Source organism: Loxodonta africana, chromosome 3 (assembly GCF_030014295.1).
Source record: "Loxodonta africana isolate mLoxAfr1 chromosome 3, mLoxAfr1.hap2, whole genome shotgun sequence".
Classification (NCBI taxonomy): Eukaryota; Metazoa; Chordata; class Mammalia; order Proboscidea; family Elephantidae; genus Loxodonta; species Loxodonta africana.
In genome coordinates this window covers 10,535,934-10,563,322 of record NC_087344.1, presented here as the reverse complement: position 1 = coordinate 10,563,322, position 27,389 = coordinate 10,535,934, and the positions used below count along the sequence as shown (strand labels likewise).

At 41.0% G+C, this 27,389-nt stretch overlaps 2 protein-coding genes across 29 annotated transcripts in view; one reads left to right on the top strand and one right to left on the bottom strand.

Moving 5' to 3' along the window:
- LOC111748359 (uncharacterized) overlaps window positions 1-18,128 on the top strand; it is a 138,057-nt gene extending 119,929 nt beyond the window's left edge. For 16 of the 17 annotated variants that reach the window (XR_010321188.1, XR_010321189.1, XR_010321185.1 and 13 more), the window contains one exon: window positions 400-18,128. Coding sequence is in view for 2 of the 17 variants with exons in the window: in XM_064280439.1 (XP_064136509.1) it covers window positions 400-437 (38 nt within the window). In the remaining 15 variants the exon portion in view is untranslated. The remainder of the gene's footprint in view (window positions 1-399) is intronic. The other variant, XM_064280440.1, reaches the window with a different exon arrangement.
- Window positions 1-27,389, bottom strand: part of LOC100665835 (adhesion G protein-coupled receptor E4-like) — a 152,672-nt gene that overhangs the window by 55,474 nt on the left and 69,809 nt on the right. For 11 of the 12 annotated variants that reach the window (XM_064280430.1, XM_023540441.2, XM_064280433.1 and 8 more), the window contains 7 exons: window positions 20,169-20,245; window positions 19,263-19,398; window positions 16,913-17,020; window positions 13,646-13,830; window positions 12,042-12,209; window positions 6,916-7,110; window positions 3,937-4,172 (listed from right to left, as the gene is read on the bottom strand). In XM_064280430.1, coding sequence (XP_064136500.1) covers window positions 3,937-4,172; window positions 6,916-7,110; window positions 12,042-12,209; window positions 13,646-13,830; window positions 16,913-17,020; window positions 19,263-19,398; window positions 20,169-20,245 — 1,105 coding nt within the window. The remainder of the gene's footprint in view (window positions 1-3,936; window positions 4,173-6,915; window positions 7,111-12,041; window positions 12,210-13,645; window positions 13,831-16,912; window positions 17,021-19,262; window positions 19,399-20,168; window positions 20,246-27,389) is intronic. The other variant, XM_064280435.1, reaches the window with a different exon arrangement.

Genomic DNA, 27,389 nt, shown 5'->3' with positions numbered 1-27,389 from the left:
CGTGGAGTAGATTCTGACTTATAGTGACCCCATGGGAAGAAGTAGAACTGCTCTGTAGGGTTTTCTAGGCTGTAGTATTTATTTTTTTGGAGCAGATCACTGGTGTATCTCCCACACAGTCAGTGGGTGGATTTAAACCACCAACCTTTTGGTTAGCATCCAAGTGCTTAACTGTTATGCCATGAAGGCTCCTTTCTGTAAATATTACAGCTAAGAAAATACTATGGAGTTCAGTTCTACTCCATAACATATGGTGTCATAATCAGTCAGAATTGCCTCAGTGACAATGGGTTTGGGTTTTTGTTTGTTGGTTTGTTTGTTTATGTTTATCTGGGAGAAGAGCCTCTTGCGTTCACCAAATTATCAAAGGTAATTTTTATTTATTGTCTCTTTCCACAGATGTAGTCAATCTGATTTCTGTGTGTTCCATCTGGTGAGGTCCATAGTCGCCGTTTATGTTGGTGAAAGAAGGTATTTGCAATGAAGAAGTTGTTGGTCTTGCAAAATTCTATTATTCTATCTCCAGCATGGTTTCTATCACCAAGGCCATATTTTCCAACTACTGATCCTTCTTCTTTGTTTCCAACTTTCACATTCCAATTGCCAGTAATTATCAATGCATCTTAATTGCATGTTTGCTCAATTTCAGACTGCAGCAGCTAATAAAAATCTCAATATTATCAGTCAGGACAAGGCCAGGGGCTGACTGTGGAACAGACCATCAATTGATCCTATGCAAGTTCAAGCTGTAACTGAAGAAAATCCGAGCAAGTCCACAAGAGCCAAAATATGACCTTGAGTATATCCCACCTGAATTTAGAGACCATCTGAAAAATAGATTCGATGCATTGAACACTAGTGACCGAAGACCAGACAAGTTGTGGAAGGACATCATCCATGAAGAAAGCAGGAGGTCATTGAAAAGACAGGAAAGAAAGAAAAGACTAAGATGGATGTTGGAGGAGACTCTGAAACTTGCTCTTGAGCATCGAACAGGTAAAGCAAAAGGAAGAACTGCTGAAGTAAAAGAACTGAACAGAAGATTTCAAAGGGTGGCTCGAGAAGACAAAGTATTATAATGGCATGTGCAAAGAGCTGGAGATGGAAAACCAAAAGGGAAGAACACTCTCAGCATTTCTCAAGATGAAAGAATTGAAGAAAAAATTCAAGCCTCAAGTTGCAATAGTGAAGGACTCTATGGGGAAAATATTAAATGACGCAGGAAACATCAAAATAAGATGGAAAGAATACACAAAGTCATTATACCAAAAAGAATTAGTCGACGTTCAACCATTTCAAGAGGTGGCATATGATCAGGAACAAATGGTACTGGAGGAAGAAGTCCAAGCTGCTCTGAAGGCATTGGCGGAAAACAAGGCTCCAGGAATTGAAGGAATATCAATTGAGATGTTTCAACAAACACATGCAGCGCTGGAGATGCTCACTCGTCTATGCCAAGAAATATGGAAGACAGCTTCCTGGCCAACTGACTGGAAGAGATCCGTATTTATTCCTATTGCCAAGAAAGGTGATCCAACCGAATGTGGATATTATAGAACAATATCATTAATATCACACGCAAGCAAAATTTTGCTAAAGATCATTCAAAAACAGCTGCAGCAGTATACCGACAGGGAACTGCCAGAAATTCAGGCTGGTTTCAGAAGAGGACGTGGAACCAGGAATATCATTGCTGATGTCAGATGGATCCTGGCTGAAAGCAGAGAATAACAGAAGGATGTTTACCAGTGTTTTACTGACTATGCAAAGGCATTCGACTGTGTGGATCATAACAAATTATGGATAACATTGCGAAGAATGGGAATTCCAGAGCACTTTAAGTGTGCTCATGAGGAACTTTTACATAGATCAAGAGGCAGTTGTTTGGACAGAACAAGGGGGTACTGCGTGGTTTCAAGTCAGGAGAGGTACACATCAAGGTTGTATCTTTTCACCATACCTATTGAATCTGTATGCTCAGCAAATAATCCAAGAAGCTGGACTATATGAGGAAGAACGGGGCGTCAGGATTGATGGAAGACTCATTAACAACCTGCATTATGCAGATAACACAACCTTGCTTGCTGAAAGTGAAGAGGACTTGAAGCACTTGCTGATGAAGATCAAAGACCACAGCCTTCAGTATGGATTAAACCTCAACATAAAGAAAACAAAAACCCTCACAACTGGACCAATAAACAACATCATGTTAAATGGAGAAAAGATTGAAGTTGTCGAGGATTTCATTTTACTTGGATCCACAATCAACACTCGTGGAAGTGTTGTTGTTGCTGTTGTTAGGTGCCGTCGAGTCAGTTCCGACTCATAGCGACCCTGTGCACAACAGAACGAAACACTGCCTGGTCCTGAGCCATGCTTACAATCGTTGTTGTGCTTGAGCTCATTGTTGCAGCCACTGTGTCAATCCACCTCGTTGAGGGTCTTCCTTTTCTCTGTTGACTCTGTACTCTGACAAGCACAATGTCCTTTTCCAGGGACTGATCCCTCCTGACAACATGTCCAAAGTATGTAAGACGCAGTTTCGCCTTCCTTCCCTCTAAGAAGCATTCTGGCTGTACTTCTGCTAAGACAGATTGGTTCGTTTCTTTAGCAGTCCATGGTATATTCGATATTCTTCACCAACACCACAATTCAAAGGTGCAAATTCTTCTTCGGTCTTCCTTCTTCATTGTCCAGCTTTCATACGCATGTGATGCGATTGAAAATATCATGGCTTGGGTCAGGAGCACCTTAGTCTTCGAGGTGAAATCTTTGCTCTTCAACACTTTAAAGAGGTCCTTTGCAGCAGATTTACCCAATGCAATGCATCTTTTCATTTCTTGACGGCTGCTTCCATGGCTGTTGATTGTGGATCCAAGTAAAATGAAATCCTTGACAACTTCAGTCTTTTCTCTGTTTATCATGATGTTGCTTATTGGTCCAGTTGTGAGGATTTTAGTTTTCTTTATGTTGAGGTGCAATTCATACTGAAGGCTGTGGTCTTTGAAAGTGGTCTTTCGAAGTAGTAGTCAATAAGTCAAAAGACTCATTGTATTGGGCAAATCTGCTGCAAAAGACCTCTTTAAAGTGTTGAAAAGCAAGGACATCACTTTCACGACTAAACAGGGCCTGACCCAAGCCACAGTGTTTTCAATTACCTCATATGCATGTGAAAGCTGAACGATGAATAAGGAACGCCTGAGAAGAACTGATGCCTTTGGACTGTAGTGTTGGTGGACCATATTGAATATTCCATTGACTGCCAAAAGAATGAACAAAGCTGCCTTGGCAGAAGTACAACCAGAGTGTTTCTTAGAAGCAAGGATGGGAAGACTAGGTCTCACATACTTTGGACATGTTATCAGGAGGGATCAGCCCCTGGAGAGGGACACCATGCTTGGTAAAAGAGAGGTCAGTGAAAAAGAAGGAGACCCTCAAGGAGATGAACTGACACTGTGGCTAGAACAATGGGCTCAAGCAAAACAACAATTTTGAGAATGTCACAGAACCAGGCAATGTTTCATTTATAGGGTCGCTATTTTTCTTTATGAGTCAGAACTGACTGGATGGCACCTAACCACAACAACAGGGATTTATAAGAGAACATTGACTTCAGGCTTAAGGAAGAACTAGTTTGATATATAACTAACAGTTGGAAAATGGACTATTATTATTTTTTTTTATTTTAGATCATGTAACAGTTAAGCACTCAATTACTATCTGAAGGGTGGGTGGTCCAAACTCACCCAGATGCACTGCAGAAGAAAGGCCTGGCCATCTGCTCCATTAAGATTACAGCCAAGAAAACCCTATGGAACAGTTCTATTCAGTCACTCATTGGGTTGTTACAAGTCAGAACTATGTGATGGCAATGAGTTTGGTTTTGGTATCTTGCTATGGACACACTTCCACCATAAACACACACGTCATGCTTACTGAGTATCTGTCCCGTAATTTTTGTGTCCAATGCATGCAGACACAGCCACGATCACAGCTGGGATCCCGTAGCCAAAGGAGTACATGAACCTCTTCTTGAATCTGCCTGGGCTGGTGTAGTTGGCCACCTTGAGGTTCCTGACAGTGAGGAAGAGGTGCAGGCCTTCCAGGAGCATCCAGGTGAAGGAGGCCAGGTAGAGGTAGTGCAGCGCCCCAGCGATGACAGAGCACAGCAGCTGGACAGAGGGAGAATTGAGAGAGTGAAGCAGATATTAAGTGCTCGGCTGCTAACTGAAAGGTCAATGATTCACCACCTGCCACTCTGCAGGAGAAAGATGAGGCTGTCTGCTTCCATAAAGATCACAGCCTGGAAACCTTCCGGGGTAGTTCTATTTTGTCCTATAGGGTCTGTATGTGTTAATTTCCTCTTGCTGCTATAACAGAAATACAAGTGGATGGCTTTAAGGAACTGAAATTTATTTTCTCACAGTTTAGGAGGCTAGAAGTCTAAATTCAGGGTGCTGGCTATAGGGGAAGGCTCTATTGCCTCTGGGGGTAGATTCTTATCTCACCTTCTCTAGCCCCAGTGTTCCTCGGTTCCTTGGTAAACTTCATGTGGCATCTATCTCCCCCATTTGTGCTTACTTGTCTCTGCGTCTATGCTGCTCTCTGTATCACTCAGAAATGGAGAACCCTATGAAGCACAGTTCTACTCTGCACACTTGGGGTCACCATGAGTCAGAAAACTTGAGGGCAACTAACAACAACTACACTGATATGGCCTCATTGATATAACAAAGAAAACCCTATTCCCAAATGGGATTGCATTCACAGGTGTAGGGGATATGATTCCACTACATATTTTGGGAGAACACCATTTAATCCATACTATACCCTGATTCCAAACTCTTATTTCCAATGGTCTGTTGGCTGTCTCCACTCAAGCGTCTGATAAGCACCTCCAGTTTAGCAGATTTAAACTTGAATTCATCATCTCTTCTGTCCCAATCCTGTTCCTCCTCTCTAGCTTGGTTAATGACATCACCAACCCTCTATACACAGTCTCCCAAACTAGAAACCTCAGCATCACCCTTATGTCTGCTTTCTCCCATACCCACCACTTCCACCTTCACTTGGGCCCCAAGTCCAGCTGATTCCACTTCACAAACATTTTTTAAATCAGACCCACTTCCTCTTCCTTGGTTCATGTTTTCATTATCTCTTATCATCACTCTTCTCTCTGCTGCTAGCTTCATCTCGCTCCAACTTACCTCCACTTTCTTATGCTTTGAAGGCCACATAGTGTTTGATACACACACAGTTCTACAGACACAAGTGGGGTTGCTATGAGTTGGGGTCACCATGAGTCAGAGTTGACTCAACAGCAACAGAGTTTTTATGCTGCATCCCAGGGGGGAAGCCAGTGTTTTCATAATATTCTGGCTGGGGAATCGTAGTCTTTTAGGGCTCAGAGGAGTTTTGGAGTGCACGTAGTTCTAATTCTTCCTGGAAATATTGGTGATCGTGATCACGATGAAGATAAAAATGAACATTTTTCACTTTAATCCATGTTCTTTATATGTTTTATCTTGCTAAGTCCTTTTAGGAGCCTTATGACTAGGTCCCTGTTTTACACAGGAAATTTAGAAAGGAGAAGTCATTTCACCAAGGTTATATAGCAAGTAAGATGAACAGTTTGACTCTGACACACATGGGGCTACCAGGAGTCAAAATCGACTCTATGGCACCGTAATTTTTTAAGTGCAAAGTTAAGATTCAAGTGCAGATCAGAGTGGCAAAGCCACTCTCTGTTAAAAAAAGAAAAATCCAAGCCTGCTGTCATTGCCGAGAGGGCACTGGTGGTTCAGTGGTAGAATTCTCACCTCCCATGTGGGAGACCGGGGTTAGAATCTCAGCCGAGGCATCTCATGCACAGCCATCAGCACCTATCGGTACAGGCTTGCATGTTGCTATGACACTAAACAGGTATCAGTGGAGCTTCCAGACTAAGGGGGACAAAGAAGAAAGGCCTGCCTACTGACTTCCAAAAAACAGCGAATGAAAAACCTGCAGATCACAACGGTCCAATCTGGTACTGATTATAAGGATGGTTCAGGGCTGGACAGTGTTTATTCTGCTGTGCATGGGGTTGCTATGGGTTGGGGACCAACTGGACAGCAGCTAGCAACAACAAAAACTACAATCTCCCGTTCCCCAGTATACGGTTGTTGCTAGGACATCACTGCCCAGCCAGGGATTACATTTCCCAGCCTCCACTACAGCTTGGTATGACTATATGGCTGAGTTTTAGCCAATAGAATGTGAGAGATAAGCCCATATACAGCTCCCTCATAACACTTCACCATGCCTTTTTTCCCATCCACTTGGTCCAAAAGGAAAGGGCTCTAGGGTAACCTTGGTAAAGCCTCCATTAGCCTGAGGATGGAAGATAACTGATAAAAAAGTAAAAAAATTACTATTTCTCTAAGGGGAGTCCCTGAGTGGTGCAATTATTGAGCACTTGGCTATTAACAAAAAGGTTAGCAGTACAAATTCACCTAGAAGTGCCTCAGACAAAAGGCCTGGTGATCTAATTCTGTACGATCACAGTCACTGAAAACCTTAAGGAGCATATTTATACTTTGAAACACATGGGGTTGTCCTATGTGGAAATCAACTTGACAGCAACTGATTTGGTATTAGTGCACTAAGCCACTGACATTTTGGAGTTTATTTGTTATAGCAGCTAATGTTACCCCATCTAATACCATCAGCCTGACTCTCAGTCACTTTGCTAAATAGACTCTCGGGAAGTACGAGTCTTGTTCAAAGTTAAACAGGAGCATAGCTGAAATGGGGAGCCCTGCTTTACCCCTTACACACTCACTCCTGATTCTTGCCTCTGTCCCCCATCTTTTCTCAGGCCAAGATGTTGAGATTTGATTATGACAAGGAGGTAAACTGGTTGAGAAATCCTACCTCAGGCTCAGTTTTATCAATCCCCACTAGGAATAGCAGGTGGGCCAGGAAGAGGCAGAGTGAGAGCTGCAGGTGGAGCGAGGTGCTGGTGTTCTGGATGGGCCGGCACAGAAGGAAGGTGAGGGCTGCCAGGAGGAGGCACAACAGAGAGAGGCTCAGCCCCATGCTGGTGATCACAGCCAGCACTGGATCTGCCTGTGAAACATGATAGGAGGAATCTGTTACATATCTCAGTTCAGCAGTTATGGCTCTGATAGGGAGTCAGATGGGGTTCCCAGCTCAAGGATCCCTTGAACAAGTTACTTAACCTCTCTGAGACTTGGTGTTCCCATCTCCAAAATGAGGAAAATAATGATGACACAACAGTTAAGTGCTTGGCTGCTAACCATAGAGGTTGGTGGTTTAAACGAACCCAGTGGCTCCTTGGGAGAAAAACCTGGCAATTTGCTCCCATAAAGATTACAGCCCAGAAAACCCTATGGGGCAGCTTCCCTCTGTCTCATGGGGTTGATATGAGTAGAAATTGACTCAATGGTACCTAATAGCAACAACCAGGCAAGGCTGTTGAAAAACTGAAAACATAGACTAGAGCTGTCCAATAGAAATATCACATGACCCACACAGGTAAATTAAAATTTCAAGTAGCCACATTAACAAATAATGTAAAAAGCAACAGGAGAAATTAATGTCCTAGTATATTTTATATAACCTAATCCAACTCAACGGCACTGGGTTGGGTGGGTTAATATGTTCAAAACATTATTAGTTCAAAATCTGTACATCAATTTTCACTGCCACTCTGTTCACAATAGCCTAAAGACAGAAACAACTGAATTGTCCATCAACAGATGAATGATAAACACAATATAGTCCATCTATACAACGGAATAGTACTCAGCCATAAAGAGAAATGAAGTCCTGATACATGCCACAACGTGGATGCAACTTGAAAGCATGTTGAGTGAAGTCAGTCAGTCATAAAAGGACTAATACTGAATTATCTCACTTGTATGAAATGGGCAAAGGTAGAAATCAACCCCATGCATCTGTCAGACTATCCTACTTGGGTACGACCTTGAGTGTATCCCCCTGAATTTAGAGACCATCTCAAGAATAGATTTGATGCATTGAACACTAATGACCGAAGACCAGATGAGTGTGGAATGACATCAAGGAAATCAGACATGAAGAAAGCAAGAGGTCATTAAAATGACGGGGAAGGAAGAAAAGACCAAAATGGATGTCAGAAGAGACTCTGAAATTTGCTCTTAAAGATTGAATTGCTAAAGAGAACTGAAAAAATGATGAAGTAAAAGAGCTAAACAGAAGATTTCAAAGGGCAACTCAAGAAAACAAAGTACTATAATGATGTACAAATGGCTGGAGTTAGAAAACCAAAAGGGAAGAAGATGCTTGGCATTTCTCAAGCTAAAAGAACTGAAGAAAAAATTCAAGCCTTCGGTCGGAATTTTGAAGGTTTCCATGGGCAAAATATTAAACGATGCAGGAAGCATCAAAAGAAGATGGAAGGAATACACAGAGACACTGTACCAAAAAGAATTGGTTGAAGTTTAACCATTTCAGGAGGTAGCATATGATCAAGAGCCAATGGTACTGAAGAAAGAAGTCCAAGCTGCATTGAAGGTGCTGGCAAAAAACAAAGCTCCAGGAATTGACAGAATATCAACTGAGATGTTTCAACAAATGGATGCAGCGCTGGATTGTTCACTCGTCTATGCCATGAAATTTAGAAGACAGCTACCTGGTCAACTGACTGGAAGGAATCCATATTTGTACCCATTCCAAAGAAAGGTGATCCAGGAGAATATGGAAATTACCGAACAATATCATTAATATCACATACAAGTAAAATTCTGCTGAAGATCATTCAAAAGCAGCTGCAACAGTATATCAACAGAGAAATGCCAGAAATTCAACCCAGATTCAGAAGAGGACATAGGATGAGGGATATCATTGCTGACGTCAGTTGGATCCTGGCTGAAAGCAGAGTATTCCAGAAAGATGTTTACCTGTGTCGAGTGGCTACACAAAGGCATTCCACTGTGTGGATCCTAACAAATTATGGATAACATTGCAAAGAATGGGAATTTCAGAGCACTTAATTGTGCTCCGGAGGAAGCTGTACTTAGACCAACAAGCAGTCATCATTACCGTTTTCTGCAACATCCCACAACCATTAACTGAAACTCAATTCCCCCTAAGTATTAACAACCTGCTATATACAGATAACACAGCCTCTCTTGCTTAACGTGAAGAGGACTTGAAGCAATTACTGATAAAGATCAAAGACCACAGCCTTCACTATGGATTACACCTCGGCGTAAAGAAAACAAAAATCCTCACAACTGGACCAATAAGCAATAGCAAGATAAACAGGGAAAAGATTGAAGTTGTCAAGGATTTCATTTTACTTGGATTCACAATCAACACCCATGGTAGCAGCAGTCAAGAAATAAAAGATGCATTGCATTGGGCAAATCTGTTGCAAAACACCTCTATAAACTGTTAAAAAGCAAAGATATCACTTTGAGGGATAAGGTGCACCTGACCCAATTCATGGTATTTTCAATCACCTCATACATATGTGAAAGCGGGACAATTAGTAAGGAAGACCAAAGGAGAATTGATGCCTGTCATGGATTGAAATGTGTCCCCCAAAAATATGTGTCAACTTGGTTAGGCCATGATTCCCAGTCTTGTGTGGTTGTCCTCCATTTTGTGATTTTCCTAGGTGTTATAAATCAGAATCTCTGCCTGTGGTTAAAGAGGATTAAGGTGAGATGTAAACCCTTGTTCACGTCACATTCCAGATCCAAGGCAAAGGGAGTTTCCCTGGGGTGTGGCCCGCACCACCTTTTGTCTTACAAGAGATGAAAGGGAAGCAAGCAGAGAATGGGGGACCTCATACCACAAAGGAAGCAGCACAGGGAGCAGAGCCCATTCACTGGACCCCAGGTTCCTGCCCAGAGAAGCTCTTAGGCCATGGGAAGGCTGATGACAAGGACCTTCCTCCAGAGCCAACAGAGAAAGCCTTCCCCTGGAGCTGATGCCCTGAATTTGGACTCGTAGTCTACTAGACTGTGAGAGAATAAATTTCTCAACTAGTGCTTCTGCACCAGAAATACCAGAAGCCATCTACTTCTGGTATTTCTGGTGTAGAAGCACTAGTTGACTAAGGCAATGCCTTTGAACTATGGTATTGGGAAAGAATATTGAATACACCACGAACGGCCAAAAGAACGAACAAATCTGTCTTGGAAGAAGTACAAACAGAATGCTCCTTAGAAGCAAGAATGGTGAGACTTCATCTCACATACTTTGCACATGTTATCAGGAGGGACCAGTCTCTGTAGAAGGATATCATGCCTAGTAAAGTAGAGGGTCAGTGAAAAAGAGCAAGACCCTCAATAAGATCGATTAACACAGTGACTGCAACAATGGGCTCAAGCATAACGACTAACAGGGCAGCGTTTCATTGCGTTGTACATAGGGTCACTATGAGTCAGAATGAACTCGATGGCACCTAACGATAACAATAGAAATCAAAGATTATGAGTGCTTACCAGGGGCAGGAAGGAGGGGAATACAAGGAATCTTTTCTAGGGGGAATTGAATTTCAGCTAATGGTGGTGGAATGATTCAGAAAAGGACAGTGATGTTGGCTGCACAACGTAAAGAAAGTAATCAACATCACTAAATTTTACATGTTGAAGTTGTTTGAACTGGTGAATGTTTTGGTGTGTATATTTATACCACAATTTAAAAAAAATCAGTTCAATGTGTAATGAATACAAAATAATTATTAATGAAATATTTTATATTGTTTTTTATATTAAACCTTTGAAACACTATACATATTTTAATCTTACCCATTGCAGTTGAGTCGATTTTGACTCATGGTTACCCTATAAGACAGTAGAAGTGCCCCACATGGTTTCCAAGGAGTACCTGGTGGATTCAAACTGCTGACCTTTTGTTTCGCAGCCATAGCTTTTAACTACTACACCACCAGGGTCATCTCAAAACAGATTCTGTATTTTCAGTGGTGAAAATGTAATGTGGTCTTACCAAATCAATAAAGTTTCATTTAATGGATGAGGATTTTACACAGCTTCAGCCTTTTTATGTAAAACAGTTTAAATTAAGTAAAATTAGAAATACAATTCTTCAGTGCCACTCACCACATTTCAAATGCCCAATAGCCACCTGTGGATGGTGGTCCTATTGAACTGAACTGCACTCAAATGTAATCTCCATGTAGGCTGATATTTTTATCTGTTTTATTCCCTGCTGTATTCCTAATCCCTACAACAGTGCCTGGCAAATAGTAGGCACTTCATAAATATTTGTCAAATGAATAAAATGAGGCCATGCATATAAAGCGTTCAACACTATGGCTGTCATACAGTAAATATCCAGTAAATGGGAGCTAAAAAGTAGAGGAAGAAGTTAAGTAAATTTCTTGAAACCTTAGTTGTCCTAGACTTGACTGGGACTCGGGAAGTTCAGGGGCTATTCTTTGTCATTGGTGACAGCCAGTTACCTCCTTTTGGTCTGACCAGGGAGGTTTAGCTGTGATTCTCTCTTGCACAGTAGCAGACACTTTTGATTCCAGAAGCCCTTGAACCTGACCATCGTAGGGCTTGTCAATCTAACCCCCCAATACTGGAGGTGCTTTTCCTGTTTTAGCTTGAGCTCACTCTGCCCGTGTCCATGAAAATGGCAGAGAATTAGTATCCCCTAGATGTAGTTCTCAATAAATGATTGAAAACAGATGGTGTATCAATACCCCAGCTCCCTCTCTTCTCAGTTAGGACAACTCTGAGGTGTGTGGTCTACACTGTCTCCCAGAGCTTCCCAGAGGGAATTAAGGTTCAGTTGCCCACAGAGGTGACTGATTTGATCATGCTCTCTGTATTTTATTGCATAGAGATCCTTTTCGGGTTTCACTTGCTCAGCCCCCTAGTGGTGTTTTCTGGAATCACCTTCCACATAAGCTACTCGTACTGGAGTCCTTAAAGTCTTTTTCTAAGATATGGAGAGGATAACTTCACAGCTCACTGGACACAGTCAGGTTCACAGGACAGAGCCATGAATCCTGGTACCTTGGATATAACAGCCATGAGGACAGCAAAGCTTGGCAGATGGAAGCACTGGCATTTGGTGTGAGAATTGTTGCTTCCCATATGAGAGCAGCCCTCCGTTGACCAGCTGCCCCCCTTCTTGGATCCTTCCCAGGAAGCACACAAAAGTTTTGTTCTTGCACCAACAGGCTGGAAAAAGAATAGAATAGAAGTGATCCTCCTTCTGGTTTTATTATTTGAGCTTTATAGGTTAATCACAGATGCACTGGGTTGGAGCCTGAATTAGGAAAATCCCACTATCTTAAGTACTTGTGGGGAAGAGTTTCACACCACCACCTGTGCTATGGGGTTTACTCTTCATTAATGCTGCCCTTTTCTGCTCATCTCAGTGCCCTGGGGATTGACCCTTATGAACTGTTTCACCCAGGCTCCTTGTTGGCTGACTGGCTTCCATTGGGTTTTACCAATGAGAGACTCTGATGGGTGATCACTGGGCAAGAGATGAGAGACGTCAGGTATTTTTTCCAGGTTATTTCCATTTCCCTACCCCTCGTCTGTCTCTTTGTCATACAGTAGTGGCTTGTGTGTTGCTATGACACTGGAAGCTATGCCACCGATATTTAAAATACCAGCACGGTCACCCATGGTAGACAGGTTTCAGTGGAGCTTCCAGACTAAGACAGACAAGGAATAAAGGTCTGATAATCTACTTCTGAAAATTGTTGTTGTTAGTTGCCATTGAGGTGAGCCCATGTATAACAGCACAAAACAATGTTTGGTCCTGTGCCATCTAATGAGCTTTGTGATGTTTGAGCCCATTTTTGAGGGTATTGTATCAATTCCCTTCATTGAGGGTTCCTCTCAGCCAATGAAAACCCTGTGGATCAGAAAATATTGTCCTAGACTTTGATTGACTTACTTTGGGCACAGTATCAGGGAAGACTAATCACTAAAAAAGGACATCATGTTTAGTAAAGTGGAGGGCCAGCAAAGGTAAGAGAAACCCTCAATGAGATGAACTGACACAGTGGCCACAACAATGGACTCAAACATACGAATGATCACGAAAAAGGTGCAGGACTGGGTGACATTTTGTTTTGTTACACGTAAGGTCACCGTTCATAGGAGCTGACTCGATGGCAACTAACATTTCCATCACCAGTCGGACAATCCCTCTTCCATCCTTCCAGCTAAATAATCTTAGTTCCCCTGTTGCCTTTTTAGGCTTAAATGTGATCATGACTCCCCACTGTGGCAGTCTCTGAGTGCCTCAACATCCCTTGTCAGCTCTCTTAACTCTGAACCATCAGAGTTGGCTTCAGTTCCCTACTAAAAAAAAAAAAAAATACATCTTCATCCCTTTAAGGCACCCTGAATGGAGTCCCTTGGTGGTGCAAGTGAACAGTTTAAGTGCTCAACTGTTAACTGAAAGATTGGAGGGTCAAGTCCACCCAGAGGCACTTTGGAAGAAAGATCTGATGATCTACTTCCTAAAAATCAGCTATCGACAACCCTATGGAACACAGTTTTACTCCGACTTACATGGAGTCGCCGTGACTCAGAGTTGACTTAACAGCAACTGGCGCTGGGCTCTTGGGATACAACCAGCCCTTGGTTTTGCTCACCTGAGTATGTTTCAAGGTCAGGAACACAGGTTTGGACAGGTAAATTCTTCTCTCCGAATCATTGGTGCCACTCACGACAAGAGAGTTCAGTTTCACATCCTGCAGTCTTTTCCTGCCACTAAAAAAGGATCCATTGACAATATCCCCAAGAGTTTGGTAGACTATCAATGCAACATCCTTCTGACCTGCAACCATAGAAGAGAAATCATTTTATAGGGTTTACATAGCTTGGGGAAGTGGTACACTAGTAGCTTATGTGAGCGTCATAAGGCAAACCTAGTGCAGAGTCAAAATTTCTCTTGGAAATCCCTTAAATTGCCCTTGCAATACGCTGATTGTGGTTTTAAGTGCAGTGTTTTGTATTATGTCATACATGTTGTCATGCACTCTACATAATAAGAGGTATCTATGCAAAACATGTAAATCACTGTGCTGTGAAAATATCTATGAATCCTTAAATATCAAGTCAGAGTCATGAGGCAAGAAGCTTACCCTCAGAGGGGCAGGTGAAACTCAGATGGAATGAGGAAACCACACACTCCCGTCTTTCATCTTTAGTTCACTCTGGGGATCTAATTCAGTGGAAAGGTATGCAGATAGCCCATTCCATTTAATTTGTTCTCTCGCTCTCAAACTCTCTCTTTCTCCTCTCCCTACCCTTTCTTCCTTTGAATCACTGAACCTCTATCACTTTATCTCTCTTACTCTATCCTTGTCTCTATGACCCCAACTTCTTGTCTCTCATCTTCAGCCCTTTGGAGCTCTGACCCTCTAGCCCTCTGTCTCTATAGCCCTCATTTCCTGTCTCTTTGTCTCACTCTCACTGTCTCTCTGCCTGTCTGTGTCCTTTTTTTTCTTCCCACCCTGTCTTCTTTCCGTCCCTTTCTTCTCCCTGCCTTTTTCATGCAAGTATAAGTTAGTCACAGAAGTCAAATGAATTCTGTAGCATAAAGCAGTGTTTCTCAAACTGTAGTTATTCGTGTGCCACCATCCCATTACTGTAATTATTTACTCAGTTTTAAAATCAAGTCATTTTTAGATTTTTTCTTCTCCACCCTCATTCTTCAGCTCACAGTAGGGGGTGAAAATTAGTCAGTAGCTGGGAATTTTCTGGAGGAAATGCGACATGTATTCCACTCTCTCAAAGCAATCAGGTCTTTTCCTCTGAAATATTTTACATTCATTCATCCAATATTTGTTGAGCATCTACTGTGTGCCAGCAGTGTTCTAGGCATAGCAGATACAGCAGAGAACAAAATGGAGTCCTTGCAATCAGAGAGCTGACATTGTAGTTGGAAAAATGGACAATAAATAAATTAGAAAAATATCACAGAGTAGTAGGTGCTGTAAAAAGGCTTAAATAAAGTGATGGGATAAAGCAGGGGTTGGCCTGAGGGTCAAATTCAGCCTGTCACCTGTTTTTGTAAATGAAGTTTTAATGGGCCACAGTCATACTCACTCATTTATGTATTGTGTATGACTGCTTTCATACTACAATGACCGGGTTGAGTACTTGCAACAGAGACTGTACAGCCTGAAATTTACTATCTAGGTCTCTGTAGAAAAACCTTGTCAACCTGTAGGATAGAGGAAAACTGAGTGATGATAAAACAATTCTCAGGGGACTCAGTCATAAAAAGAAAAGAAATCCTGATGCATGCCACGACATGGATGAACCTTGAAAACACCGTGCTGAGAGAAATAAGTCCATCACAAAAGGACAAGTACTGTATGATGCCACTTATATAAATAAGTAAATATATGGGGACCAAAGATTAGTAGTGGTTACCAGGGGTGAGAGGGATGGGTGCAGGTGAATTTTTACTTAGGGGCACAGAGTCTGTCTTAATGGTGGTAGAATGATTTGGAAAAGGGTAGCGGGAAGGGGTATACAACTTGAAGAATATAACCAATGTCGCTGAATTGTACATATAGAAATTGCTGAGATGTCATACATGTTTTCACCAGAATAATTTTTTTTAAAGACCCAGAACATACAGAAAAAGTTTTAAAATAAGGACCCAGGATAAAAAGACAACAATGGTTGGATAAGAGTTCCTTTTAAATATAAATAAAAAGCTTCTGAATCAGGGGTAAATTAGAAAATACATATATGAATAAGGGATGGCAGCCCTTATTATTATATAAAAATCATAACAGCCTGGAAATCCTCTAATGATATACAGGATCAGTTAAAAAATTATTTATATTTCTGGAATAAAAAACAAACTGTTAAAAAAAAATCACTTCTCAAGGGAGTAAGTATTGAAAGCAATGATTATCTACCCCTGTTGAGCATTGAGTTCAGTAGCTGCCTTTTTAAACCATAACATAAAAACCAAAAAAACCAAACCCAGTGCCATCGAGTTGATTCCAACTCACAGCAACCCTATAGGACAGAGTAGAACTGCCCCACAGAATTTCCAAGGAGCGCCTAGCGGATTTGAACTGCTAACCCTTTGTTTAGCAGCCATAGCACTTAACCACTACGCCACCAGGGTTTCCAAACCATCACATGGAAACAGGAAATGCATCAACCTAGCCCTTTTAAGGAAGTGTGTCAAGGGATCCCTGTTTGAACATTGGTGTGAGTCCCAGAGTACACACTCCTTGTGAGACTCCAGCTCATCTCTAATATTGCCTGCTCAGTGGTCAAGGCAGAACTTTAATTCTATTGTGTAGAATCTCCCTTCTTCAAAAACTTTGAGTCCCCATTAGGGACTGAATTGTGTCCCCCAAAAGCTATGTGTCGTCAATCCTAACCCCTATACCTGTGGTTATAATCCCTTTTGAGAACGGGTTCTCTTTGTTATATTAATGAAACAATATTATTGTAGGATGTGACTTAAGATAATATATTTTGAGGAACAATATTATTGTAGGATGTGACTTAAGATAATATATTTTGAGATAGACAAGAGATTAAACAAGCAAGTGAGAAAGCAGAGATCAGAGAAGAGGGATGCCATGCCACTTGAGATCACAAAGGAAACAAGAAACAGAAGCTTGGAAGGAAAAAGGACCTTCCCCCAGAACCACCAGAGTGTGAAAGGCTTCCTTTAGAGCCAGCACCCTGAATTTGTACTTCTAGCATCCTAAACCATGAGAAAATAAATATCTGCTTCTTAAAGCAACTCACTTGTGTTATTTCTGTTACAGCAACACTAGATCACTAAGACAGTCCCCCACCCCTTGTTCTAGTCACCTAGAAATGAGACATGGTGCCTAGAATTTGAAGGTTAAGAGAATCCATCTTAAAAACAGTACCTCTTGTGGTTTCTTTGAAAGCATGGGCACAGTCAATATCCATTGTGTTATTTTCAGCTTCCAAAATTATTCTCTTGCTTGTCTCATTGCATCTATCGGTTTCATAGGCTGGAAACATAAAGAAAGTGAGTCCTGCTTTGCTTACTTCTCATGTCTAACACTTGTTGAAGAGCTCTTCTTTGGAAGACCCACTGTTGGTGATTTCATCTCCCGCATGCTCCAAAGTCATGGTAGACCAGATGACACTCCCCACCACCAACACACATCTCTGGCCGCTGAGTACGAGTTGGTAAAAATGGCCTAAGCAACACACACTGGCCACATAACTCAAGAAGAAAGGAGATGATCATACTTCCGAAAGCTGGCACTAGAGGGGGCAAGCTAAACATTTACTATAGGAAACTTAAAGGGCAGAAAAAAAAAAAATTAAGAATGTACACTGGAGTTCCCACTGAGCGGAGAATTTAATATTTTAAAGCTAACCACTTAAGGGTTTTCCACAGATAGTCAACTGGGACTAGATCTTCTGCATTTGGGAAGAATCCCCTGAGTAAACCCTTTCAGCCATGTGAACACAAGACCTGACAAAAGATGACCCCTATATAAGTTTTTGATACACACAGTTTTTCTCTGGAGAAGTGAGAAAATTTGTTTAGGGGCTATGACAGAGACTATACATTGTTTCCATATCCATTCACCTCTTCTTTCTTTGGGAAAGAGACCCCACAATTAAGCTGAGCACAAGTCATTTCTCAGCCTCCTTTGCAGCTAGGTGGAACCATGTAATTATTTACAGGCCAACACAGGGGTGATCAGAAGTGGTGTGCACTAAAGGGAATGGGCACATCTTCTATTAACCTTTCCCCTTCCCGGTGGCTAGTAAGTGGATGTGCAACTAGAGCTGCCATTTTGGGATACAGATGGGAGTTGAACATTGAGGATGGAAAAACTTGGAGCTGACAGGGAACTGCCACACCAGCCCTTGACTTCTTATGTTCAAAGTGTTAAAGAAATAAATCTCTCTCTTTTTAAACCATAGATATTTCAGTCTTGGATATACAACCAGATCCTGTATCCTAATACAGAAACTAAGTTCACACGGAGCATTCAACACAGAACATAAAACAAGCCTCAATAAATTCAAAAACATTGAAATTTTAGAATATGCTCTCAGACCACGATGGAATTAAATAAGTATTAAAAAAAAAAAAAAAAAGATAACCAGAAATCTAGAAAAGCCCCATATATTTGGAAATTAAATAACACACTTCTAAAATAACCCATAAAGAACCCTGGTGCTACAAAAACTAAATGCTTGGCTGCAAATCAAAAAGTTGGCAGTTCAAACCCACCCAGCAGCTCTGTGAGAGAAAGACCTGGTGATCTGTCCCCATAAAGTTTATGACCAAGAAAACTCTATGGGGCAGTTCTACTCTGTCATGTGTGGTTATTATGAATCAGAATAGACTCAATGGCACCTAACAACAAATCACCCATATGCCAGAGGATAAACCACAAGTAAAATGTTTAGATATTTTAACTGAGTGATCATGAATGCTCAACATAAGAAAAATTATAGAATGCAGCCAAAGCAGTGCTTAGAGGGAAAAATGTAGCTCCAATTTATAGCTAAATTTATATCTCTAATGCACATGTTATGAAAGAAGAAATGGTTTGAAATCAATGACCTAAGTTACCAAGTCAAGAAGCTGGAAAACAAAAAACAAATTAAACCCAAAGAAAGTAGAAGAAATGAAATAAGATAAGAGCAGAAATCAATATAAAAAGAAAGCAGACTAAGGAAGGATAGGAAAAAAATAAATAAACCAAATCAGAAGTTGTTTCTTTGAAATAATTAACAGGTACCAGGGATAAAGAGATTCCTGAAAAGGAATGTAATTAGGGTCCCCCCCCCATCCTTTTGAGGTTTAAAATTGTTAGAACCGCTTGAGTGGATAAGGATGATACTCACTCAGGTTTACTGGAATGAAGGAACTCCAGGGACCCCAATGGAGGAAAGGGGGGTCTAAACCAGGTACCAAATATCTGCACTAGGTTTAGCTTGCCCTAGTACCGTATGTAACTGAGTCCATGGGATCTTTCTGATCCAGTGATGGAAGCATGGTGGATATGTTCCTATGTACTTTCCACTGTACCAAGGGGAGTTGGGAAGAGAAAGATAGCTGGTTTATTCCTTTGAATTTATATTTTGAAAGCACACCCCTACTCATATAGAATGTCAATGTAGAAAATCTATAATGCTTGGATCTAAAAGATTTCATCATTCATAGACCGCAACTATGCCAGGACCTAAATCCCTTTAAGGAGGCAATTTAAGGAGTATTCTTACCTATACCAATCTCAGGATTTTCATGCTTTCTTGGAGAATCAAAAATATCATTCCATGTGTTCACTATCACCTTCTGAAGTAGTCGGGTAGTCCTTTGTACAATGTCCTTTTTGGTTCCATGGTTCCATATATCATTCTTTAAAAAAAATAAAGCTAATTAGGTAGAAACACACTGAAACTTAAGAAAGTGGGAACATGGGTAAGTGTGGTTAGGTGAGCCCAGAAGGTGTTGTAATGGATCACAAAGGTCCCGTGTTGTTGTGCATACCAAAAAACCAAACCAAACCCATTGCCATCGAGTTGATTTCAACTCATAGGGTCACCATAAGTCAGAGGCTGACTAGATGACAGCTAACAACAACAACAGGTTCTGTGCCATCAGCTTGTTATGTGGTTTCTCTTTTATCCCTCACAGCCCTCTGAAGGGTGTACCATTAGCTGGATTTTATTTATGAGTCCATGAAGGCTTAGAAGATGAGATCTTTGGAACCTATAGGTAGTGCCTTATGGGGTAAGACAGGGGATGTGAAGTGGTGGTGGAGTGGTGAGGCTCTAGGTATCTGATGCAGGTCTTTGAATGACAGCTTTAACATTTTAACCCTATTCCAGGGTTTCTCAATCTTGGCAGTATTGACATTTGGGACTGGAAAATTTTTAGTTGTGGGGACCTGTTCTGTGCATTGTAAGATGTTGAGCAGCATCGCTGGCCTCTACCTAGTAAACATCAATAATACACACACACACAGACACACACCCCAGTGATGACAGCCAAAAACGTTTGCAGGCATTGGCAAATGCCCCCTCGGCTTGGGGATAAATTCACCCCCAATTGAGAACTGCTCTATCCTAAAAGTCATAGGGAACCATTGAAGTATTTAAGCAGGAGAATGACATGGTAAGACTGACCAACTGTTTCCAAGCCTGGGCTCTGCCCCCATTCCTCCAAATGTTCACCGAACTCTGGGTCTTCTTACTGTCGTACTCTGGGAAGTAAAAATAACCACTAGAATAGAATATGGGAGAGAACATGCCACTGGTCACATCCCTTCTTCCAGTCACCGCTGACTTGGGTCTTTTCTAGATGCTTCCACCACCACCACCAGTTACCATCAATTGATACTGACTCATGGTGACCCCGTGTGTGTCAGAGAAGAACTGGGTTCCACAGGGTTTTCAGTTGCTGAGTTTTTGGAAACATATCACCGCACCTTTCTTCCAAGGATTAACGTCCAACATTTTGGTGAGCAGCTGAGGGTTTTAAATGTTTGCACCACCTAGGGACGCCAATGCTTCCAGTCTATCCTAATTCCTCTCTAAAAATAAAAAAGAAAGAAACCCACTGCCCTCAAGTCCATCTGAACTCATGGTGACCCATATGGCAGAGGAGAATTGCTCCTGTGTAATCTCCTCCCCTTGAGTGTGTACTGAACCTAGTGGCTTACTTATAATGAATGTTGTTGTTGTCCGCTCTGAGTCATGGCAGCCTTATGTAGAACAGAATGAAACATTGCATGGTCCTGCGCCATCTTCATGATCATTGGGGTTTGAGTCCATTGTTGTACCTATTGTGTCAATCCATCCATTATGGATTGAACTATGTCAACCAAAAATATGTGTTACAGCCCTTACCCCTATACCCGTGGATGGAATTTCATTTGGGAATAGAACTTTCTTTGTTATGTGAATGAGGCTCTACCAACGTAGAGAGTGTGTCCTAAACTTAATCACTTCTGAGTTATGGACACAGAGACAAGCAAGCAGATGCTATATGAAGATGATGGAGGCAGTTGAATCCACAAACCCAGAAACTCCAAGGCTTGCCTGCTGCTAGAAGCTGATGCAGCACTGCAGGTGCTCATTCGTGTATGTCAAGAAATTTGGAAGACAGTTACCTGGTCAACCAATTGGCAGAGATCCATATTTGTGCCCATTCCAAAAAAAGGTCATACAACAGAATTTGAAAATTGTCGAACAATATCATTAATATTACATGCAACTAAAATCTTGCTGAAGATAATTAAAAAATGGTTGCAGCACTACATCACAAGGAACTGCCAGAAATTCAAGCTAGATTTAAAAGAGGATGTGGAATGAGGGATATTATTGATAATGTCAGATGGATCTTGGCTGAAAGAAGAGTATACTAGAAAGATGCTTACCTGTGTTTTACTGACTCTGCGAAGGCATTCAACTGTGTGAATCATAACAAATTATGAATAACATTGCAAAGAATGGGAATTCCAGAACACTTAATTGTGCCCATGAGGAACATGTACATAGACCAAGAGGCAGTCATTTGAACAGAATGAGGGAATACCTCATGGTTTAAAATTAGAACAAGTGCGTGTCAGGGCTGTACCCTTTCACCATATTTATTCAATCTGTATGCTGAGCAAATAATTCGAGAAGCAGTATTATATGAAGAAGAATGCAACATCAGGATAGGAGGAAGATTCATTAACAACCTGTGACATGCACGGGACACAACATTGCTTGCTGAAAGTGAAGAGGACTTTAAAGCACTTACTGAAGAAGATCGAAGACTACCACCTTCAGTATGGATTACACCTCAACATAAAGAAAACAAAAACCCTCGCAACTGGACCAATAAGTAATATCATGATAAAAGGAGAAAAGATTGAAGTTGCCAAGCATTTCATTTTGCTTGGATCCACAATCAATACCCACTGAAGTAGCAGTCAGGAAATGAAATGATGCACTGCATTGGGCAAATCTGCTACAAAAGACATCCTTAAAGTGTTGAAAAGCAGAGATGTCACTTTGAGAACTAAGTTCCGCCTGATCCAAGCTGTGATATTTTCAACCGCCTCACATGTGGGTCAGGCTAGAGTCTTCTCCTGACTCACGTAGCTGCAGGGGCTGGCAAACCCAAGATTGGCAGGTAAGACAGCAGGCCACTGTCTTACAGACTGTGGAGGCTGGTGAATTCCAAGATCGGCAGGTAAGCTGCTAGCTCAAGTTCTAAGAACTGGAGATCAGGTGAAACAGAAGCCAGGTGCAGAACTCAGAGCTAGCAAAGGCCTGTGAACTTTGCCAGAAAGCCCATCTGTGTTGGATTCAGTCCACATCCCCAAGGAAACTCTCTTTCAACTGATTAGCTGCTCATAACAAATCTCATTATGGAGGTGATTACATTATCGCCTGGTTGCCAAACTATATCATAACAGCCAAACCACTGAGAATCATGGCCCAGCCAAGCTGACACACAACCTTGATCATCACAGTTGGGAACAAAGAAAGATCAGTAGCTGGACAGTATGGTCTTGGTGAAAGACATGACGCCTGTGATGACATGATAAAATTTTGCAAGACCAATTATCTGTTCACTGGGAATACCTTTTTTCAATAACATAAACAGCAATTATACATGTGGGCCTTGCCATATAGAATACACAAGAATCAAATCAACTACATCTGTGAAAAGAGATGATGGGAAAATATCATCAGTCAAAACAAGGTCAGCAGCCATCTATGGAACAGAACATCAATTGCTGATATGCAAATTCAGTTAGAAGCTGAAGAAAATGAGGCAGGACCCCTACCTCACTCCATGTACAAAAACTAATTGAAAATAGATCAAAGACCTAAATATAAAATCTAAAACAATAAAGATCATGGAGAAAAAAGTGGGGACAATGTCAGGCATGCTAATGCATGGCATAAACAGTACACAAAACATTACTAACAATACAGAAGAAAAACTAGATAACTGGGAGCTCCTAAAAATCAAACACCTATGCTCATCCAAAGACTTCACCAAAAAAGTGAAAAGATTACCTCCAGACTGGGAAAAAGTTTTTAGCTATGACATTTCTGATCAGCACCTGATCTCTAAAATCTACATGATACTGCAAAAACTCAACTATAAAAAGACAAATAACCCAATTAAAAAATGGGCAAAAGATATGAACAGACACTTCACTAAAGAAGACATTCAGTGGCTAACAGATACATGAGGAAATGCTCACAATCATTAGCCATTAGAGAAATGCAAATCAAAACTACAATGAGATTCCATCTCACTCCAACAAGGCTGGCATTAATCCAAAAAACACAAAATAATAAATGTTGGAGAGATTGGAACACTTATACACTGTTGGTGGAAATATAAAATGGTATAACCACTTTGGAAATCAATTTGGTGATTCCTTAAAAAGCTAGAAATAGAACTACCATACTAACCAGCAATCCCACTCCTTGGAATATATCCTAGAGAAATAAGAGCCTTTATAAGAACAGATATATGCACATCCATGTTCACTGCAGCGCTGTTTACAATACCTAAAAGATGGAAGCAACTAAGGTGCCCATCAACAGATGAATGGATAAATAAATTATGGTATATTCACACAATGGAATGCTACACATTGATAAAGAACAGTGATGAATCTGTGAAACATTTCATAAAATGGAGAAATCTGGAATGCATTACGCTAAGTGAAATTAGTCAGTTGGAAAAGGACAAATATTGTATAAGATCACTATTATAAGAACTCAAGAAATAATTTAAACACAGAAGAAAATACCCTTCGATGGTAACGAGAGGGGGAGGGAGGGAGGGTGGGATAGGAGTATTCACTAATTAGATAGTAGATAAGAACTACTTTAGGTGATGGGAAAGACAACACACAATACAGGCCAGGTCAGCACAACTGGACTAAACCAAAAGCAAAGAAGTTTCCTGAAAAAACTGAATGCTTTGAAGGTCAGCGTAGCAGGGGCAGGGGTCTGGGGACCATGGTTTCAGGGGACATCTAAGTCAATTGGCATAATCAAATCTATTAAGAAAACATTCTGCATTCCACTTTGGAGAGTGGTGTCCAAGGTCTTAAACGCTAGCAAGCTGCAATTTAAGATGCATCAACTGGTCTCAACCCACCTGGATCAAAGGAGAACGAAGAACACCAAGGACACAAGGTAATTATGAACCCAAGAGACTGAAAGGGCCACAGAAACCAGAGGCTATATCAGCCTGAGACCAGAAGAACTATATGGTGCCCAACTACAACTGATGACTGCCCTGACAGGGAACAAAACAGAGAACCCCTGAGGCAGCAGGAGGGCAGTGGGATGCAGACCCCAAATTCTCATAAAAAGACCAGACTTAAGGGTCTGACTGAGACTAGCATGACCACGGTGGTCATGGCCCCCAGACCTTCTGTTGGCCCAGGACAGGAACCATTCTCAAAGCCAGCTGTTCAGACAGGGATTGGAATGGACAATGGGTTGCAGAGGGACGCTGGTGAGGAGTGAGCTTTTTGGATCAGGTGGACACTTGAGACTATGTTGGCACCTCCTGCCTGGAGGGGAGATGAGAAGGTAAGGGGGGTTAGAAGCTCACAAAATGGACACTACAAGAGAGAGTGGAGGAGGGAGTGGGCTGTCTCATTAGGGAGAGAGCAATTGGGAGTATGTAGAAAGGTGTATATAAGTTTTTGTGTGAGAGACTGACTTGATTTGTAAACTTTCCCTTAATGCACAATAAAAATTTAAAAAAAGAAAAAATGTGCAAAGACCTGGAGTTAGAAAACCAAAAGGAAAAGACATGCTCGGCAATTCTCAAGCTGAAATAACTGAAGAAAAATTCAAACCTCCAAGTGGCAATTTTGAGAATTCCACAGGGAAAATATTGAATAACACAAGAAGCATTAAAAGAAGATGCACGGAATACACAGAGTCACTGCACGAAAAAGAATTGGTTGACGTTCAACCATTTCAGGAGGTAGCATATGATCGAGAACTGATAATATTGAAGGAAGAAGTCCAAGTTGCACTAAAGGCATAGGCAAAAAACAGGACTCCAGTAATTGAGGAATACAAATTTGAGATATTTCAACAAATGGATACAGCCCTGGAAGTGCCCACTCATCTATGCCAAGAAATTTGAAAGACAGCTACCTGGCAAAGAGACTGGAAGTGATCCATATTCATATCCGTTCCGAAGAAAGGTGATCCAGCCAAATGTGGAAATTATTGAACAATATCATTAATATCACACACAAGTAAAATTTTGCTGAAGATAATTCAAAAACGGTTGCAGCAGTGCATTGACAGGGAAATTCTGGAAATTCAAGCTGGATATCATTGCCATTGTCAGATGGATCTTGGCTGAAAGCAGAGAATGCCAGAAAGATGTTTACCTGTGTTTTATTGACTATGTAAAGGCATTCAATTGTGTGGGTCATAACAAATTATGGATAACGCTGCGAACAATGGAAATTCCCAAACACTTCATTGTACCCATGTTGAATCATTTTACCAGGAGGGACCAGTCCCTGGGGAAGGACATTAGGCTTGGTAAAGAAGAAGGTCATCGAAAAAGAGGAAGAGTCTCAATGAGATGGATTGATACAACGGCTGCAACAATGGGCTGAAACAGAGTAATACTTGTGAGAATGGTGCAGGACCAGGTGTTGTTTCGTTCTATTGCATATGAGGTCACTATGGGTTGGAACCAACTCGATGGCACCTAACAAAAACAAATGTATGTATATATATTTATATTATATATATATATATATACATATATATATATATGTATAAACCAAAAAACCAAACCCGTTGCCGACTCATAGCGACCCTATAGGACAGAGTAGAACTATCCCATACGGTTTCCAAAGAGCGCCTGGTGGATTCAAACCGCTGACCTTTTGGTTAGCAGCCATAGCTTAACCATTATGCTACCAGGGTTTCCGTATATATGTATATATCGACTCGACGGCAATGGGTTTGGTTTGGATTTTTTTTCATGTATATATGGAGCCCTAGTGGTGCAGTGGTTAAGTGCTGGGCTCCTAACTGAAAGTCATCAGTTCAAGTCCACCAGCCACTCCTTGGAAATTCTATGAGGTAGTTCTACTCTGTCCTATAGGGTCACTATGAGTCAGAATCACCTCAACAGTAAGGATTTCATTTTTTAAATGGAGACACCTATTAAAAGCCTAAAAGACCATTAAATGGAAAATCTGTAAGAGAACTCCATTATATTTTTCATACAAAATTAACATTACAGGCTTCTAATGGATGCTTTAATTAGAAATGGATGTTATCGGCAATATTTGGCAAAATAAAATCTGTCACTGTGAAATATTCAATAAGTTCAATTTCCATCAGTCAATATTAAATGTTTCCTAAACCTTACGATTTCAGTGAGAAGCTACAAGTTAAATGAGAAAGTAAAAATCCCTAGACAAACTTATGATCATAAAAAGACTTTACCAAAAGAGTGAAAAGGGAACCTATGGGCTGAGAAAATATTTTTGGCTACAACATACCTGACAAGGGTCTAACTTCTAAAACCTATAAAATGCTTCAACACCTCAACAACAAAAAGACAAATACTCCAGTTAAAAAATGGGCAAATAATATAAACAGACACTTCACCAAAGAAGACATTGAGGCAGCTAACGGGCACGTAAGGAAAAGCTCCCAATCATTCACTGTTAAAGAAATGCAAATCAAAACTAAAATGAAATACCATCTCACCCCGAAAATACTGGCACTGATTAAAAATAATAATAATAAATGTTGGAGAAGTAGCAGGGAGATTGGAACCCTTATAAACTGTTAAAGGGAATGTAAAATGGTACAACCATTATGGAAAACAATATGGCATCCCCTTAAAAAGCTAGAATTAGAAGCTTCATACAATCCAGTAATCCCACTACCAGGAATATATCCTAGAGAAATAAGAGCCATAACACAAATAGACATATGCCCACCCATGTTCATTGCAGCATTATTCACAATAGCAAAAAGATGTAAACAATCTAAGTGCCTATCAGCAGATGAATGGATAAACAAATTATGCTACATACACACAATGGAATACTATCCAATGATAAAGAACAATGATGAATCCACAAAACATCTCACAACATGAATAGGGTGGGCATTATACTGAGTGAAATAAATCAATCACAAGAGGACAAATATTGTATGAGACCACTATTACAAAAACTGAAGGAAAGGTTTGTTGTTGTGTTAGGTGCCAACAAGTCCGTTTCAACTCATACCGATCCCGTGTACCACAGAAGGAAACACTGCCTGGTTCTGCACCATTCTCACAGTCGTTGCTATGTTTGAGCCCATTGTTGCAGCCACTGT